This window comes from Colossoma macropomum, unplaced genomic scaffold, assembly GCF_904425465.1.
Source record: "Colossoma macropomum unplaced genomic scaffold, Colossoma_macropomum, whole genome shotgun sequence".
Lineage (NCBI taxonomy): Eukaryota > Metazoa > Chordata > Actinopteri > Characiformes > Serrasalmidae > Colossoma > Colossoma macropomum.
Genome location: NW_023495889.1, coordinates 4,469 through 24,198, shown reverse-complemented (window position 1 = coordinate 24,198; position 19,730 = coordinate 4,469). Strand labels below are relative to the sequence as shown.

The window sequence follows — 19,730 nt, the reverse complement described above, 5'->3', positions numbered from 1 at the left end:
TTTATTCAAACTGGAGGAACATGACTGGAGGCCATCCGCTTGGGGCAGTATTGGCATGGTTACTGGAGCAGAGATCGCTTGTTAAATTTGAAAAGTGTTAGTTTCACTAGTATTCTGTCTACTTTCTAAGATACAGCCTGAGTCTGGAAGGGAATCAGATGACTGAAGTCAAAGTTTACTTTTTGATTTTTTTTTTAATTATATTCATAATTCATACATAAGGACATATGTACATTGAAATGCTTTTTACTTTACAGTTGCCCAACACAGAATACATCATAAGAAAAAACTAAATAAATAAGTATGTGCTATTTCAATGATTAAATATGTGTAAACATGCATGCGTGCAGTGACATGAAATAAAGGACTAAAGTTATCAGTACTGTGGTGCAGGGACTGCAAACCAAATAGCTGCACTATCAGAGAGGTATAATGTGAAATGTCAGACATATAGTGCAGATAAAAAAAATATATATTTTATTTTTTATTTTATTTTTATTTTTTATTTGATTTATCTGTTTTAAGCAAATGCATCTTTGGCTTATAGATCTTTTCCAAAACAAACTTTGTAAAAACTATTTAAATGCTCAATATGATTAAACCATATGGACAGACAACCTTTAAACAGTTGCACCTACATTCCCCATACAGGTCCTTCTCTCTTACTGATCTTCACAAACATGTAAGTACATATATTCTTTTTGCTGTTTGATGCTATTTTAATTTCCTAAATACATTTGCTCTTTATGCCTTCACCTTTAAGTAGCTAGAGATTATTTGCCATTGTTTATCCCTTTCAACTTAAGCTAATTCCAAGATATTAGTTAAGATATTAGCAAGATATTAATTGCTAATACACACAGATGAGGTAGCTGCTACATAAACCATTTGTTCATACTGTAGGCCTGTAGGTGATGTTTATCCTAGTGTTTTGCCATTGACTGGTGCTAAAAGTATTAAAAAGCATAGTTTTAGACCTAGCTAGGTAGCTAATATTTCAGTGTAACAGTTTTTCCCTCTTTTCTAAAAACATCAGTCTCCTAATCTCCTGATAGTTCAATATATTGAGAAAAAATATAAGACAGATTATCACACGTATAATAAAAGAGTCCAAAGATGTTTAAGCTCATCTTCATTGTTAGTACCTGATCGCAGGCATTCAAACTGCCACTGACTACAGGAGGACGAATCATCTCACCTGCACCCATGACACTGCCTTCCTGGATGCTTTAAACAACTTCTATGCTTATATTGAAGCATCCAACACTGAAGGAGCAGTGACAATCTGTTCTTCTCCTGGTGATCAGGTGGTGTCTGTGAATGTAGCTAATGTGAGAAGAAGTCTGCTGACGGTGAACCCGTGCAAAGCTGGAGGCCCTGACAGAATTCCTGGGCATGTACTTAAGAAGTGTGCTCACCAGCTAGCTGCTGTTTTCACAGACATTTTCAACACCTCCCTGGGGCGGCTGCTGTCCCAACATGCATCAAATCAGCCATCTTTCCCATTGCCTCAATGACTGCTGTCTGTTTGCTCCAAACCCGTCATGAATGGCTTAGAGTGGCTGGTCATACCTCACATTAACAAATCCATTAACCATCAACTCTGAACCCCCACCAATTTGCCTACAGGCAATATCACTCCACTGAGGATGCCACACCCACTGCCATCCACTTGGCCTTATCGCACTTGGACAACAAGGACGCTTATGTTAGAATGCTGTTTATTGACTTCAGTTAAGCATTCAACACCATCAGTCCTACTCACTAGTCATCAAATTCCACTCACTAATTCTAAGCTTGTCTCTCTGTGACTGGGGCTTATTCTATAGTAACAGACTTCAGACAGTTAGGATCCCAAATAGATCTGATTCCATCAATCTGAACACAACAGTCTCACAAAGCTGTGTACTCAGCTATACACCCTGCTTACCCATGCCAAACATCACAGCAATAACATTGTCAAGTATGCAACACTACAGTTGTGGGGCTCATCTCAATCAATAATGAGATAGATTACAGAGAGGAAGTGAGGCAACGCTGGTGTGTAGAAAACAATCTCTCTCTAAATGTGACCAAGACAGTGATGATTGTAGACTTCAGAAGGACACAGACCCCTCAAACCCCTCTGCACGTTAGTGGTAGAGCAGTTGACAGCACAGCTCCAAGTTGGGAGTGCATATCACTGACAATCTCTCCTGGTCCATGAACACCTCTTTCTTAGTGAAGAAGGCACAACAGTACCCCTTCTTCCTAATGAGACTGAAGAGGGCTGGCCTGTACACACCCATCCTCAACTGCTTATATAGAAGCATCACAGAGAGCATCTAGATCTGCAGCATCACCATCTGGTATGGGAACTGCTTCATCTCAGACAGGAAAGCACTGCAGTGGGTAGTGAAAACTGCCCAGCCCATCACTGGGTCAAGCTTCCCCGTCATTAAGGACATTTACACTGAACAGTGTTAAAGAAAGTGTACAGCATCAGGAAGGATCCCCCCTCATCCAACACACAGACTGTTTATGCAACTTATATCTTGAAGAAGGCTAGAGTGTTGCAAAAATCTGATGGAAAGTGATCAGAACAAAATAAAGATCTATAGAAAGTGGTTGTAACTGCTATTCCTTGAGTTTATGTGAATATAATTTGTTATTTGTCCCAGAAAGTTTCTTATTTGAGTTTTTACATGGAACAGAAAGCACATGTATCAGTTTTTATTACTTTAATATTTAACAAGAAGTGCATGTGCACATAGTAGATTGTGAAAATTGTTAAAGCAGAACAATGTAGTGCTGTAATAAAAATGGTTTATTCAGGTGATGTATACTAAGAGAGTAAAACATAGAAAGTGTTTACCCATGTGTTTTTGTGAGATTTCCAATTTATTGTTTAAATAGAGGACAACCTGATTTGGAAAAACATAACAAACATCTTTTATTTTTTTTACAAAAAAATACTTTATTACTATACTTTACTGACAACAAAGGATGCGGAAAGTAGCAAGCCCCTTGCGACTACCACTATGCTCGTCTCTTCAGAACAGGTCCTCCTTGGAATATTTGATAGATTACTTGAAGAATTTTGGGCTTTTGTGGTCTGAGGAATCATTTGTTGCTTCTTTGTTAAGAGGACCTGCCTTGGACTGGGCTGTGTATGTGTGGGCCTTCCAAAGTAAAGCATCTAATTTGCAGGCCCCCCCCTACACTGTCACAAATAAAGGTACTGCGCAGGTACATTTCTCGCTCATCAAGGTACAAACAGTGTAAATGTTCCCTCAAAGGTACAACAGTGGTTTTAAGGTCCAATTGTGCACCGTAAATAAGTTTTTCCAAGAGAAAAGTACATATTTATACCTTTTCATAACCTAATGTTTTAAAACAACCTAATTGTTTTAGAACAATAAAATAAAAAGCCTGGAGATGAGATGGGGTGTGTGGAGTCATTACAACTTTGAAAATATAATTTCACAGGATTATGGTACAGTTATGTTCCCTGACTAAAAGTATGTACCCTTAAGAGTACTACCCCAGTGACAAGAGGGGTACTGCCCCAGTGACAGTTTAGTACCTTTATTTCTGAGATTGTATGTATTTGAAGAAGTGGAGGGAAAACCCTAAGAATTATTTGGGTGGACTATGCCACTCCAGTTCCAGCCCCTGTGTTGCAAAGCAGGCAGATGGTGACACAGCGAGGGTGAAGTCCACCACAACAAAGAATGTCTGCACAGCTCTGCCTGCAGCAAAGAAGGCTGTTGTCAAACAGACATTAATGTCTATGGGGCTGGCCAGTGCCAAGAGAACACCAATGACCCGGTGCCTCGCCCCATAGCATTGCCCAGATAGAACACTGACATTTAAGAGCCTGAATTGCTGGCCATCCAGTCTTATGCTCAGCTGGTTCCTCCAGTGCCGACTCTCAGAGCTGCTTGTTTCAGTGTAACAGATTCTTTTCTAAAAACATCAGTCTCCTGATCTTCTGATGGTCCAATTTGATCAGCACCAAACACACCTGAAAGTGGAATAGAAATAATAAATATTTTAAATTAAAATATGATTGTGCTAAAGTTCTGAGCACATCTGCACAGTGAGTACCTGATGTGATGATGAGAATGATGAGGAGGTTTCTCTTCATTGTGAATATGATCAGATGGAGTCAGTAGTGTGTTTAAGCTCTCAGTGCTCTAATGCTGATCTGTGTGTTAGTGTGAATCTCTCTGAAGTGAGTGCAGTTATGAGAAACTACAACAGGAAACTCCTGCTCTGGGGAGCTGCTCTACTGTGCTCTCTGTCTTTGTGGAAGAACAAAGCATAAATAATAATAGAACCACTAACATTAGCAAAAACAAAACTGAACAGAAAAGCAGTTTTTTACAACTGCAGCATTCTCCAACAGGTGTAACCACACAGCACAATCACCAGCTTTTAATAACTCTTACAGAGCTCTGTTAGTTATCTTTAGTTGGAGTTTAGTACTAATTCAGCACTGCAGGTTTTGAAACAGGAAACTTTCTGTGACAAAGCAAACTGTTGAATACTTTGATTCAATGGCGTAAGAGTTTTACTATTATAAAAGATAAAAGCATTAAGGCATGAATATATATGCTACTTTTGTCAGCTCTTGTGTTGGATTGAATAATGAATGTGTAGTTTGAATGATTGTAGCATAAAGCTAACAAGTGTATTTGTAGGATTATTGTTTAGAGCTGCATGTTTGTGTATGATGGTTGAATGTAATGATGAGGAATGGCTCTCAGGACACAACAGTACAAAGCAGAGTCTCTCTCTCTCACACATACACACAGTTTCTGGATTGTCAGTAAATTTAAATTTGAAGTTTTGATGTCTTTTGAAATCATCATTATTGTATAGTTATTTTATTGAATGATATAGTGAAACAGTATAATTTGCCCTGAACAGTTCAACACTGCTGAAAGTAAACTGTGCATTCATTAGCTGCTAACTTAACCACCTTAAAATGTCCAGTGTGTCATGCACCTTCCTCTCACTTGGAAGGCATATGCATCTTTTAGAAAATGCAAAAGAAACAGTCTATGTAACCGAATATGTTCATGCATTTACACATCTATGCATGTATACATTCATACATTTATTACAGCTTCACTCTGTTGAAAATAATCTTTTTCAAAATTAAAACATAAAAGAAATGATTTCAGACTTGACATTATATTTATGCTTTGAGGGTTGAATTTGTTTTTTCCAGCAGCAGGTGTTAGCAGTGTCTTTATCTGGGTTTGTGGTTCACTGATATCATGGTGTAGTAAGGAAATAACTTTTTGTACAGCCTCTCAGGGACTTTGTATCACTGGGTCTACTCTAAGAACACAGTAGTAGAGCGCAGAGTCTGTGAGCTTTAGTCCACTGATTTTAAGTTCAGTAGATGTATCAGTTGTTGTTGCTTTAAGTCGAGTGTCAGTGGGGGTACTCTTCTCACTACTGCGTGATTTTGCTCCTTGATACAGTAAATATTCTGGAGCTACATTAACACGCTGTCTGTACCAGTAAAGCCAAATGTTACTGCTGGTTGACTCATATGAGCATTTCAGAGTAACAACATCTGCCTCTTTTTTGACAAGGTTGGAATCTTCCTCCATCGGACCAATTGTATCTGCAAAAACACCTGAATTAAGAAGAAAAATAGTCTATATTTAATGGCACATTGAAACATCATATTAGATCATTAGTAACTACATCTCCAGCTACATGTACATTAGTTGTTAGTTTACCTGAAGCTACAATGAGATAAAGTGTTATATATCTCTCCGTTTGCAGTATGACGCATTTTTGAGCCATTGTAAAACACTGTGGTCTCTGTGTATAAAAGTAGTCTCTGTGTTTAGCTCTTTACGTGAAGCAGTTAGACTCCCACCCAGGAAGTGCTTGTACTGAAGTATTACAGCATGTGACAGGCTGATCTGAGAGTCTGTAACTATGAACTGAGCCATCAGTTCAACACAGAACAACTCTCTTTATTTTTACTACACATCTTAGAAGACATCAAAACCATGAAATAACACAAGTGGAATAACAGTGCCTTGCAAAATGTGACTTATTATAAATTCTACTCACACTTTTTCAGTCAGTATTGGGAAATTCTAACTATATTGTTAAAGCAATAATGAAAATGAAAAATTTTAACCACAGTGAAACCCTGAACATTTGTCCGCTCGTGTATCTTAGCAGATAGGCTGCAGCTTTGGCCTTGTGCTTGCAATCAGTGGACCTCATTCAAGAATATCTTTCAGGCTTGTATGAAATCATCCATTATACACTTCATCTATTATATGAGTACATGGAAAACATTTGGCTGACATGTGCCCTTTTTTAGTAATTGCAGAGTAAACTAATTATATTAAAATTAAAATAAAAATTTAAATTTAAGATATCAAAAAGACTATCATATCTTGCCCTTTACTGTAATTATAGTAATTCTAGTGTAATCAACAGCATTATCAATGAACATTATCAATGAACATTGATATATATGGAATGAACTTTGATATATATGGAATGAACTTTGATATATATGGAAAGAACTTTGATATATATGGAATGAACTTTGATATATATAGAATGAACATTGATATATATTGAATGAACATTGATATATATGGAATGAACTTTGATATATATGGAGTGAACATTGATATATCTTAAATGAAAATGTATATATATTGAATGAACATTGATATATATATATATATATATATATATATATGGAAAGAACTTTGATATATATGGAATGAACTTTAATATATATGGGGTGAACATTGATATATATTGAATGAAAATTTATATATATTGAATGAACATTGATATATATGGAATGAACATTGATATATATATACAAAGAACTTTGATATATATGGAATGAACTTTGATATATATAGAATGAACATTGATATATATGGAATGAACATTGATATATATGGAATGAACTTTGATATATATGGAGTGAACATTGATATATCTTAAATGAAAATGTATATATATTGAATGAACATTGATATATATATATATATATATATATATATATATATATATATATATATATATATATATATATATGGAAAGAACTTTGATATATATGGAATGAACTTTAATATATATGGGGTGAACATTGATATATATTGAATGAAAATTTATATATATTGAATGAACATTGATATATATATGGAATGAACATTGATATATATGGAATGAACATTGATATATATATACAAAGAACTTTGATATATATGGAATGAACTTTGATATATATAGAATGAACATTGATATATATTGAATAAACTTTGATATATATGGAATGAACATTGATATATATAGAATGAACATTGATATATATGGAATGAACTTTGATATATATGGAGTGAACATTGATATATATACAATGAACTTTGATATATATGGAATGAACATTGATATATATAGAATGAACATTGATATATATATGGAATGAACTTTGATATATATGGAGTGAACATTGATATATATTGAATGAAAATGTATATATATTGAATGAACATTGATGTACATGGATCGAACATTGAGATGAAAAAATGAATACTATAATTCATAAAATGTTTTGTTTAGACAGAGAGGGACTTTTGGGGTTGACTGTTTACATTGTTATTTAATGTTCCTATGTTGTTGTTTTTCAGTTACAGTGTGTGTATGTGTTTGCTGTTATTTTTTGTCCAGCTCAGAGTTAGGGAGAGTGTGTTTGTGTTTGGTGACCCTCAGAAGAAAGAGTAGGGCTAGGAGTGACCTACCTCAATTTTCAGTTGCTTTTCAAGTGGCACTGTTTTCCCTTGCTCTCAATAAAAGAGCATTTTTCAAACAGAAGTTATGGCCTCATCTGACTCTTCTTCTGCACCATGTCAAATTATGTATATATTGAAACTCCACCCATCTGTTTCTTCAAATCATATAACCGCCACTCTCAGGTCACTCTGTCCACGGGATCACTGTGTATAGATACTGGTCACTTTATCAGAATTCCCTTTAAGCTACACCTGGAGTTTGTTAATGCCCATTTATTGATGTACAGTTTTTCTTGGCCATCCTCAACCCTTCAACAGCGACTTTCATTCAATATATATCAATGTTCATTCCATATATATCAAAGTTCATTGTATATATATATCAAAGTGCATTGTATATATATATCAAAGTTCATTGTATATATATCAATGTTAATTGTATAGATATCAAAGTTCATTGTATATATATTAATGTTCATTGTATATATATATCAAAGTTCATTGTATATATATCAAAGTTCATTGTATATATATCAATGTTCATTGTATATATATCAATGTTCATTCCATATATATCAAAGTTAATTAAATATTTCCTGTTTGGCGTGCCATATTATATATATGTAGATGAATCTGCCATTTAAGATTTCACATAGTATTATCATCAATAAAATACCAGCTCACATTACCATTCTGAACCTTCATTGTTCAGCTTCTGCGGTGCCATTACTATGAGTCATTGGCAGTTTTAGCTTTTGCTACTGTAAGGGGGTTTTTGTACAGTGTAGCTGGGTTTCCTGTCACTGTGGGCCTCATGGCACAGTAGTAGAGTGCAGAGTCTGATACTGCAGCAGAGGAGATCAACAGATCCACTTTCTTCTGTTTTTTTACATGATCAATTGATATTCCAGGAACAGGAGGTTGAGCTTCAGTAATGACCCCAGAAAAGTCCAGTATGAGGAACTGTGGAGGTGAATCCGAATACTGTCGATACCAGTGAACACCGTATTCAGTTCCACTGTAGTTACAGGAAAGTGTAACATTTTGACCTTCAACAGCAAAAACAATGTCTCTGTCTGGAGTGATGACGTCTTCAGCTCTGTTACCTACAATTTTTTAAAGTAATTATGTTAATGATTAACCAACCATACACAAAGCTAATCTGACTAAATAATAGCTTTAAGAATGTTTTATGTACATTGTAGTATTCTGTCTACTTTTAAAAATCTCTGAAAACTTTACCTTTAAGTGCTGAGAGCAGCAGTACAGTGAAAATGATCATGGTGGTCAGCACTGACTGTGAGAAGAAAACACTCTGAGCTCCTCAGCATGTCAGTGTGCTGATCATCTCTACTCTCTACACACACTCAACTCCTCCCCCTGACTGAACAACTCATCTTACACTCTTAATCTATTCTCCGGAGTCTGTTATAACCATCTGATCCTGCTCTTTAATAAGACTGAACTATTTTTTGCAATAATGTATATAATAAACATAAATTCATTATTCATTCATTAAATTGGCTTTACAAACTTACTGTTCTTTTTGGTCCTGTAAATGTGTTGCTCATCTTGTAAACAATGAGTAGTAAAGCAGTCAATTCTGACACATCCAGTAACACCACTAAAGATAACCTGTAAGAAACTGAACTCAGATCTGAGAAATTTAAACATACATTATGGGTTTCAGGACACAGGACCCAGAGGAGTTTAAGTTGTACAAACTTGTTTTGAAGTCAGAAAAGCGTTAACCTGCTTTCCTTCTGAAGTGAATCAGTCAGATTCCTTTGCTGTAGTGCAGAGTCTGATTCTGTAGCAGAGGAGATCAACAGATCCTCCTGACTTTGAGATACACTTTAAATAAACTACATACAACATGCTGTTTGTATGAACTATTTCATCAACTCAAAATGAGTGGTGAGATTTTAATCACAATGAAATGCAAATACATACAGACATTATTTGTAAGTAAATTTATTTATATACACTGCCGATCAAATGTTTGAAATCATCATGGGTATTGCTAGGCAAATTTTAGGGAGCCAAATGTTATTTAGCCCCCCTTTTCTAAGTAAATGTACATTACTAGTCCAAATCATCTATAGTTTATTCTCATTCACAATATGCTGTAATAGCAGGGCGCGATCGTGGGGAGGCGCTGCTGCTGCTGCTCTTATGCTGTGCTGCCTCTATTGTACTACCAGAGATTGACTGATGTAACATTGGGCAAACCATATCAGACTTTATACATTGTAAGCCAATCATATCAGACCTCATATGTTGTAAGCCAATCATATAAGACCTGGGGGAGGCGCTCTGGTTATGCACTGCAAAGTAATTGGTAGCTGAGCTGAAGACAGGACTTTGGCTTAAAGCTCACTAAAATAAACATTACACCTTATTCCAAATCTATAATACAAAAAAAAAAAACAGTGTGAAACAGAGTGAATAAATCCAACTAATTAACTTTAGCTAATTTTGGGTTTACGTGTGGTTAAGAAAAGGGGTTAGGCTAACACTGACATTAGCTAACTAGCTGACATGCCAACTAGTTTAACCCACAGAGTCTTTGGTTTAACCTCACTTCATAGTGAGTGTGAGAGTATGAAAGAACAAGAGGGATAGAAATAACATTACTGACAGCTCTTTATGTTCTTTGTTTTTAGATTTCTTGTTTGAATTTTCCCATTATGAGGCACCAGAACGTAACTGCTTCAGCATTTAAGGTGGAATGGGAAAATTCAAGCAAGAAGCTGACTTCAGCTTTGTTTGAAAAGGCCTTGATAACACAATGGTATATTCCTCAATTCATCAACCTGTACATGGAAATTGAGAGGCAGCAGCATCCATATTTAATCCTACTGGATTAATGCACATGCACCTTCACTGGGAGCAACAGGTACATTAAATACATAATTCTATTAAGATGGATATTCCCAAAGATTTGTATAGTTCTTTGTGTACACTGGAAAAAATAGTTTGGTGTTGTTTTCTTGCTGCCCTCACATCTATTTATCAATGTGGTGTTTGTATTAAGAGCATGAAGATCTTCTGAAAGAGGAATCACAAAGTGTTAGGAATCATTTCAAAACGAGGACACTCTGGAATGCGCAGATCTTCAGCAAGTTGACGTTACCTCAGAATAAATTTTAAAAAATGACAGCAACTCTATGAACACAAAAGAATCCCAGAGATTTTGCCTGAAAAAGATTAAGAGGAGCGCACCAGCTAACTTTGAGCCAACTGAAACAATCTGACTGATACCGTCCAGGGCCGAAACAACCTGACCTATCATAAGCAAAGGTGACCAGCCCTCTAGTCACAAGTTTTCTTTTAAGATTTGTGAAATATTACCTAATTATACCTAATTAATAATTTTAAAACGCAGAAGTCCATATAATAGTGAAAATGTTTTTAAAATCCATTTCCAGAAACATACATTGGAGTTGTTGCCACAATTTTAACAATAAATGATTCCTAACTATCCCTCTATGCTCAATGCTGATGACAGTTATTAAAGTATGTAGTAATTATGAAGAATATTTTTTGTATCTTTTTTGTTGGATAACTGAGGCAGAATCAAGTTATTTTTTGTCCCCAAACACAATAAAACTGCTGTAAATGTCATATATCAGTTTAAAAGCTCTGCCTGAACCTTTACATCATGAGGAGGTTCTTTAGTCTTTAAGCATGTTCTCTACACTCACACATCTTTACCAAAATGTTTCTGTAAAGAACTATCAATTCAAGCATTTTTCTAATGAAACATAAGGTTCTTCTGTGGCATCGCACAAAATCTTGTTTTGGCAGTGAAGGAAGTTAATGTGCTGTGTTGTGTGTGTGTGTTTTGAAGTTGTATTTTAGGTTGCTTATTGTTGTCTTTCTCCTTATATGGTCATGTTGTCACACCTGTTACTTGTCTTGTATACGCTGAGTCTAATCTTGGCATCAGTCCAGCTATAAAAGTGTGACAGTCCATTGTATAGGGGGGCTGGCTGGGTGTCTGGAACCTGCGCGCGCAACAAATAAACTTCACCTGTCCAGACAACAGATCGAGTCTCCCGGGTTTGGATTCTATCAAGTGGTGCCATGACCCGGATTGGACATCTCATCTCTAGGTGAGTGCCCATTTCGAAGCAAACCCTGTAACCAGTAGGATATCCTCCTCTTGTTGACGGAACAGAGGGGAAGACCACGGTAGTGTTCCCATAAGCCCATGGCAGGAGAGAAGGCTACCACACAGAGGGGTGGTAGGGTGGCACCTGATTGGCCTGATGATGTATTCATTGTCAGACTGGATGAACAGTTATGTAAACATATAGACTCATCTAGTTTAGACAAACACTATCAAAAGAAATTGCCTGTTCATCCAGATAAAATTTGGTCTCTAGATGAGTGTAAGAAAGCCTTAGGTTATGCAATACGGAAAGATAGTGGTAAACACGTTACATATGTCGCTAGGCAATTTATGGAGGCTGAGCGAAAACGCTATGAGCAAGAAATAACATGCCTTAATACTAGAATTAATAAGTTGGAGTCAGCGTATAAAAAACTGCAACAAAAGCATCAAACTAAATTGCAGGAGGAAAAATTAAAGTCAAATCAGTCTATAGTCCCCTGTAACCCAACACCAACAACCGGTAGTCCAAAATTATATCCAGATTTAAGGGGAAAACTTCCTACTGATTGTCAGGATAGTGAGTCAGGATCAGATTCCGATAATCATGAACCATCTCAATTGCAGTGTGCTCCGCTGGTAAGGACAGTTACGAATTTAGCCACAGGGGGAGTACGTGTAAAAGACTGGCCTATACCCCTTAGTCCAGAACAGCTTGATAAACTAAGCAAGGATTTTAAACATCCTCGGGTTATGGGTACTGTTCCTTTCATCTGTATGTTGCGTCGCAAAAGACGATTATATAATCTGCATCCATTGGATGAGGTGTTAATTTTATCCCAACATATTGCTGAAAGGGAGGTCCAAGAATTGCATGATGAACTAGTTGTGGATGAAACCTCTACTATAGATGAGCACAGGAAAGTAATTGAGACTTTTATTAAGGAGCATGGGTCAGATGTTACATCCTGGGCTACTATAGCTGAATGCAAACAAGGAAAAGGTGAATCTGTACCTGCTTACACTACTCGATTTCGTGAATGTTTCCTGGCACATTCTGGTTTGACAGAATATCGGGATGCTACTTTGGACAGAATTACAGGTCCTAGTCCATTACATCAATGTTGGTTTGATGGCTTGAGTGACAAAATTAAACAACAGTTGCCCATTGCATATAGAGACTGGAATTTTAGGGACCTTGTGAACTTAATGTCAGATTTAGAACGTGAGCTTTCTAAGTCCCATAAAGTGCATGTTATTCAAACTATACCAGGGCAACAGGTCAGTGCTAAACAAGGAAATGTTGTAGCACAAGCTAACGGACGTAGGGGACATTGTTATTATTGTGGGGCAGTAGGCCACTGGCAGAAAGATTGCCGTAAAAAGAAGTGTGATCAGGACCATAAATCTTCTAATTATAACAAGGGCCAAGGTAAGGCTGTTGCTCTTTCTCCTGAACAAGCAGGTGCCATTCTAAAATATGTACAACAGCATACCATACAGCCCACAGCTCCTCCAGCAGGATCTTTAAACTAATAGACGCTGTGCAACACAATTTGGGCGCTCGGTCGAATGTTAATCCGTATGATAATCGTTTGTTTGTAACATTGACCGTGTGTGGCACAGACGTTGATTTTTTGTTTGATACAGGCGCCCAAATATCGGTCTTACCTTCAACACTGGCACAGTCATTACAAATACCTTTGTCAAAAGAAGAAAGCTTAGCTTCTGGAGTTACAGGTCAGACTCAGTTGTACTTGTCTGAACCATTAGAGATACACTGTGGTCCACATACATTGTTAGTGCCTTTGTGGGTGGGACAGATATCCACATCTCCTATTTTAGGTATGGATATAATTACTCAGTTTGCATCTAAGCTTACAATCTCACCGAATTCTGTGACATGGTTATTAGCTACCATTAGTTTGTCTACTATTAAAGAACACCCTATCTGGTCCAAATCTCCCACAGACTGTGGTTTACTAAGGGTTGAATCTGTGAAACTGGCTGTTACTCCTCCCCTGAATACCAAGCAGTATCCAATTAATGATGCAGCATTGGCAGGTATTCAACCTATAGTGGAGGATTTGGTTAGACAAGGTGTATTGTGTCCAACCCAAAGTCCCAGCAACTCACCGGTATGGCCGGTTCCTAAAGGGGATTCATTTCGTCTGGTTGTAGATTATCATTAAGCTGACAAATGCATAACAAAAACTGCACCTATGGTAGCTGATCCGTCCACTATTTTTAATGGATTGCATCCAGAACATTGTATTTTCTCTGTAATTGATATGGCAAATGGATTTTGGTCTGTACCTTTACATGAAGATTATCAACCATGGCTAGCTTTTACTGTAGGTTCCCAACAATACCAGTGGACAAGATTGCCACAAGGCCTTCATAATTCACCTACTATTTATCATCAAACCCTGCGTAGACAGTTTGCATCATCTGATGCTCCAACAATGACTAGTACGGTTCTACAATATATAGACAACATTTTGGTAGCTTCCTCAAATGCAGAGGAACATGAACATAACTTGCTAGCTTTATTAGATTACCTACATTCGGTAGGACACAAAGCCTCTTTAAAAAAGGCCCAGATTAACCAATCCTCTGTTCAGTATTTGGGACAGCTGGTGTCACAGGATCAGAGGTCGATCTTGCCTGACCGGTGTGCCGCGGTATATGCTATTTCACCACCTGTCACCCTAGCACAGCTACGCTCTTTTCTGTGATTGTGCAATTACTGTCGGCCTTGGATTGAAGATTATGCAAAAACGGCTCAACCGCTATATGATCTAACCAAAACAGAAAATCAGAAGCCTGAGTTTCAGCTAAATGATGATCAGTTACAAGCGTTCCATTCCCTTAAAACTGCTCTATGCAAGGCCCCAGCACTAGGCTTAGTGAACATGGAACTACCATTCACCCTGTATGTTTCAGAGTCACTAGGATTTGTGTCTAGCTGTCTAACCCAAAGTCATGGAGAGAGAGAGAGGCCGGTGTTTTATTACTCTGCTAAAATAGACACAGTAGCACTAGGAATGTCACCTTGCCTGAGAGCAATCCAGGCAACATATCTGTCTGTTTTAGCTGTTGCCCCAATTGTTTTTGATTGCTTTTTTCTCATTTTATTGGCTGCCTCAGGTGAACCAATCAGATTCAATCCCTGTAGCACAGAGTCTGATACTATAGCAGAGCAGATCAACAGATCCTCATGGGTTTGGATTACACTTCAAATAAACTGCATATAGCAGTATAATATATGTGTATATTTTCATTTTCATCTTATTCTTTTCTTTACTTTAAGTTGAGTGATACAGTTATAATCAGAATCTGATGCATATGCACATTTATAATGAATGTATATGTAAAATGAATGTATACATAGAATGAAAGTCCTTTTTTATTCATGTTCCTTGAATTCCTTGATACACTCATTCACAATATACTGCTGTCATGCCTGACTTCTTTATCTTATGATAATTATTTTGTACAGGTTTATCCTGATCCTAACATAACGGTTTAGTGTGGATCAGTCTCTCATGTTCCTTGTTTCTTTGTAATAAACATTTTTTAAGCTTTAGTCTTTTTCATATTATTGTTTTCTTATATGTATTATTCCCTTTCTCTTCTGTTTGGATTATTATTTTAGCCACAAAACTCCTGACATTCTTTATCCCAGAATTAACTCCAACCAGAATAAAACAGGATATCGCTGTTGTCGGAAGAAAACCTTGAATCTCCATTTTTGATATTTTTAAGTTTTTGGCAGAATTTGTAAATACATGTTACCCTTTACATTGTTTGTAAATTTCATAATGAATGGACATGAAGAAATGACCTAAAATGATTTGGAAAAAAGTCTGGTTCCATTGACTTACATTAAAAGTAAAGTAGGTTTTCTCCTTCTCCTGTAAAGTTACCATTTTGGAGATACAAGGTTTTCTTCCGACAACAGCAATATTTTATTTTTGCTTATATGTGAGCAAATGTAGTGATACACAGGGATGACTTAGATAACTTACTGAGTGCAGGACTGTATGGGAACATTGTGTAGTAGGATTTTAGCTTTTTGTAACTCTTGTTGGACACAGAATGTACAACATTTATCTATTCAATTCTGGTCCTGCAAAACAAGCATTGCCCATCAACTTGCAAGTGACCTTGCCCACATTGTCTTAAAAAATCTTAAATTGGTCAAGGTAACTGTTGAATATGACCCTCTAACAGTCATTTGCACTTTTATGTCTTTAACAGCAACAGCAAATCAATTCAGTATTATTTATATAGCGCTGACTGAACTGATTCTGTTATAATGCATCCTCTGTCTTACTGTAAAGACCTTTGCTTTTTACAGTTATAAGAACATATGAACTCCATCCAGTCAAAAACAGGTCTTTTGAATGCTCTGTGTGTGAGTGAAGTGAGTTTTTGTACAGTGTAGTTGAGTTTCCTTTAACTGTGGGCTGCAGAGCACAGTAGTACAGTGCAGAGTCTGACACTACAGTGTGAGAGATCTTCAGATCCACACACTTCATTTGTTTGTTTGCCACTGCTGTCAAACGAAGAGCAGGTTCAGATTTATTACTGTACTCATTAAGAAAAAGGAGGAATTCTGGTCTGGATCCAGGATACTGACGATACCAGTACAAGCCTTGCACTGTAGTTGCACTGTAGTTACAAGAGAGAGTGAAATCTGCTCCCTCCGATACATGCTTTTCGGAGGAGAGTGGGTATATTCCATCTGCAGCAGTATTTCCTAAGGAAGAAAAAAAGAAAGATCATGAGGTTTTTAAATCAAATTTCATGGTTATGTGTGAAATGTATGTAGATGTTTTCAGGTTAAATTCAGTAAAACAAAAAGGCACTGCTAAATTACTCACCTTCAAACTGAGTAAACATCAGCAAGACACAGAACAACATCATGATTGATCTTCAGACAGATAAAATGACTGCAAGAGTCAGTAGTGAGTTTATTCTTTAAGGAGGCCAATATGATAATCTGACAAAGGCTCAGTTTTAATTTAAAAGACTAGAGTGCCACCTTCTGGTAGAATGATGATTTAAGAATACAAAGATTTGTAGAATGAGTAGCCTACTGCTACTTCTGAATAAGAGTTTTATGTGAATGTCAATTGTTATTTGTCCCAGTCTATTTTGTTATTATAAGTTTACATATAACAGAAGGCACGCTCATACATACAAAGATTTTGATTACTTGGATATTTATCAGAGAGTGTATGCATTTTGTAGCTGTGTTAAGGCAGAACGACATAGTGCTGTAGTCAAAATCTGTTTATTCTGATGATGTACATTAAGAGATATTAATACATAGAAATTGTATACTGAAGTGTTTTTATGAGAAAATGTTTTAGGTAGGGAAAAGAGGAAACCAGATAATGAATAAGAGGAAACTGACTGGTTAAAAGGGGGACATCCTGTTTTGCAGAAACATCTTGAGTCTGCATTACAGAAAACTTTGCCAACAACAAAGGATGCAGTGACTAGCAAGCCTGTTACAGCCACCACCAAGCCTGTCACATCATGGCTGGTCCTCCCCAGGATATTTAATGTACCACTTGAGGATTTTGTGGGAAAGCCAGCTTTACTTAGCTAAACACAGTGAGATGTTTCATTCCAAGAAAGCCTGAGGGAAAGCCACAGGTGCTGGTAACAAATAACAAATAACAAACAAGTAAAAATACTAAATGTTCAGAAGACCTGCTTTGAACTGAGCTGCAAATGGGCCTTTCAAAAGTGAAGTGATTAATTGGCTCAGTTTTGGGATCTCTTCTGCTATGCGTTTGAAGAAGTGGAGGATAAAACCCTGGGTTGGTTATACCACTCCAGCTCCAGCCCCTGTGTTGCTGAGTGGGCAGGTGGTGACACAGTGAGCCTCCACAGCAGAGCATGCCTGCCAAGCCCTGCCTGCACCCAAGGAGGCCACAGTGAAATGAGCATGGATGTCTATAGGCTGCACAGTGTGCCAATGCGCACCAGCAAGCAGGTGCCTGCTCCCATATCAGCACCCTGTGCTCCAGAGAGCACTAACAAGTAGGAGACCTACTGGGCTGTTTGCCCAGTCCTCTGCTCAGCTAGGTCCTCCAGTGCTGGCTCCCAGGGCTGCTCTCCCAGTGCTTGCTCCTTTTCCTGCCCCTCACTCAGCTTTTGTGCTGGCTTCATCACCAAAACAGAGCCCCAACTGTCCAGTGATGAACTAACACCCCCACCATCTGCCACTGAAAGACCTATGGTCTTTGCTGTTGACTAGGTCCTCAGGGCCTTGCTGCCACTCTAGGTTTTTACCTTGATCTATGCTCCATCCCTGGCCCTCGTCCAGCCTCTGCCTCCTTTCTTGTGATCACTTTTCTGGACTGCAGCCCCCTCTGGACATACTGCATGTTTTGACTATGAGTGCCCATGGGAATAAATAATGCCTGGGAATAAATAATAATGCCCAGGAATAAATAATATTTTTGTTCCCCAATCTAGACATATCCTTTTCCACCCACTTGTTAGGACTCCCCCGATCACATGCTACCACCACCAGCACTAGAAGGCAGCACAAGCTTCCTCTGAGACCTGTGAAGCAAGCCACCACATCTTTTCAGAGAGCTGAATGCACTTGGAGGACCAACTGTCAGTTCTGTTACATCTGCTAACAGATACATGCACTGGGTGATGGGGGGAGACAGAGGGGTCATCCTACCCACCATCAGCAGGGATTGAACTCACAATCTCCTGATGAGAGGAACAACACTTATACGGTTGTGCCACTCAGGAATGTCAGGTTGTTATTACAATCAGTTATTTCTGCTTTTATGACTGTTCATAGTGTTCTGGAATGTGAAGGGAATATTAATGCTTGACACTGAAAGTGGCAGTAATGTTTTCAAGAATAATATCTACATGTGTGAGGTGTTAAATTGTAGACTATTCATTATTAAATAAATGATTTCAGAAAAAACACACAATGAGGTTTTTGTACAGTTCCCTTTTTTCTCTTCATTTACATTTGCAGACACTGTAGTAACTGGAGGATCAGCTTTTGTATTAAGTTTACTGATCAGCATCAGAAACTCAGGTCTGGATCTGAAATACTGACGATAGTGGAAGAAATTTGATCTATTCCCTCCGCGCTGAAGAGATATTTTATAGAGTGAGATCAGGTTAAAATTTAAGGTCTAGATTACAAAACAGAAACTGTATTAACTCTGTGTGCTCGATGTTCAGATGTTACATGAGTTTTTACAATGATATGGTCAAGATATATGTATCTTACCTAAAACAACAGAAAGAAGCCACCAACCATTAAGACATTTCATGACTGAACAGCAGTCTCATGCAGCTCAGTTTTTGCAATACTCAAAAACTTTGAAATGGTTTGTAAGTTGCTTCAGCTTCAGCTTAGAACAAACTGTTTTAGTATTTCCCTCATTACTTCTCTGTGAGTAGATTATTATCTCATCCTGAGACTGCACATACATAAACACTAATTTAGATCAAAATTATGTTCCTAAGAGTGAAAAATTAAATACATTATATTGATTGAAATATATTGATTAATGTTATCAGTACTCCAGAGAAATAAATATCAAATCGCCAATTTAAATGTAAGATCAGTACAGTTTAAAGTTCTGTATAATAAGTGCTATAAGCAGGTGTTTTTGTACAGTGTAGCTGGGTTTCCTGTCACTGTGGGCTGCAGGGCACAGTAGTAGAGTGCAGAGGCTGATACTGCAGCAGAGAAGATCGTCAGGTTCAGAACTTTGCTGTTTTTATCAACTGTAGCAGATAACTGTGCTGCTGGATCAGCTTTAACAGTTCCT

The 19,730-nt window shown here is 37.3% G+C and overlaps 1 protein-coding gene across 1 annotated transcript; it reads right to left on the bottom strand.

Annotated features, from left to right (window-relative positions):
• Positions 1 to 5,303: 5,303 nt before the first annotated feature.
• LOC118803374 lies at positions 5,304 to 18,302 on the bottom strand. The gene is made up of 6 exons (XM_036563871.1): positions 18,208 to 18,302; positions 17,969 to 18,118; positions 16,785 to 16,791; positions 16,583 to 16,660; positions 8,828 to 8,884; positions 5,304 to 5,657 (listed from the first exon to the last, which is right to left on the bottom strand). The coding sequence occupies exons 1-6, from the start codon at positions 18,300 to 18,302 to the stop codon at positions 5,304 to 5,306; spliced, it is 741 nt and encodes a 246-aa protein (XP_036419764.1).
• Between the last annotated feature and the right edge of the window lie 1,428 nt (positions 18,303 to 19,730).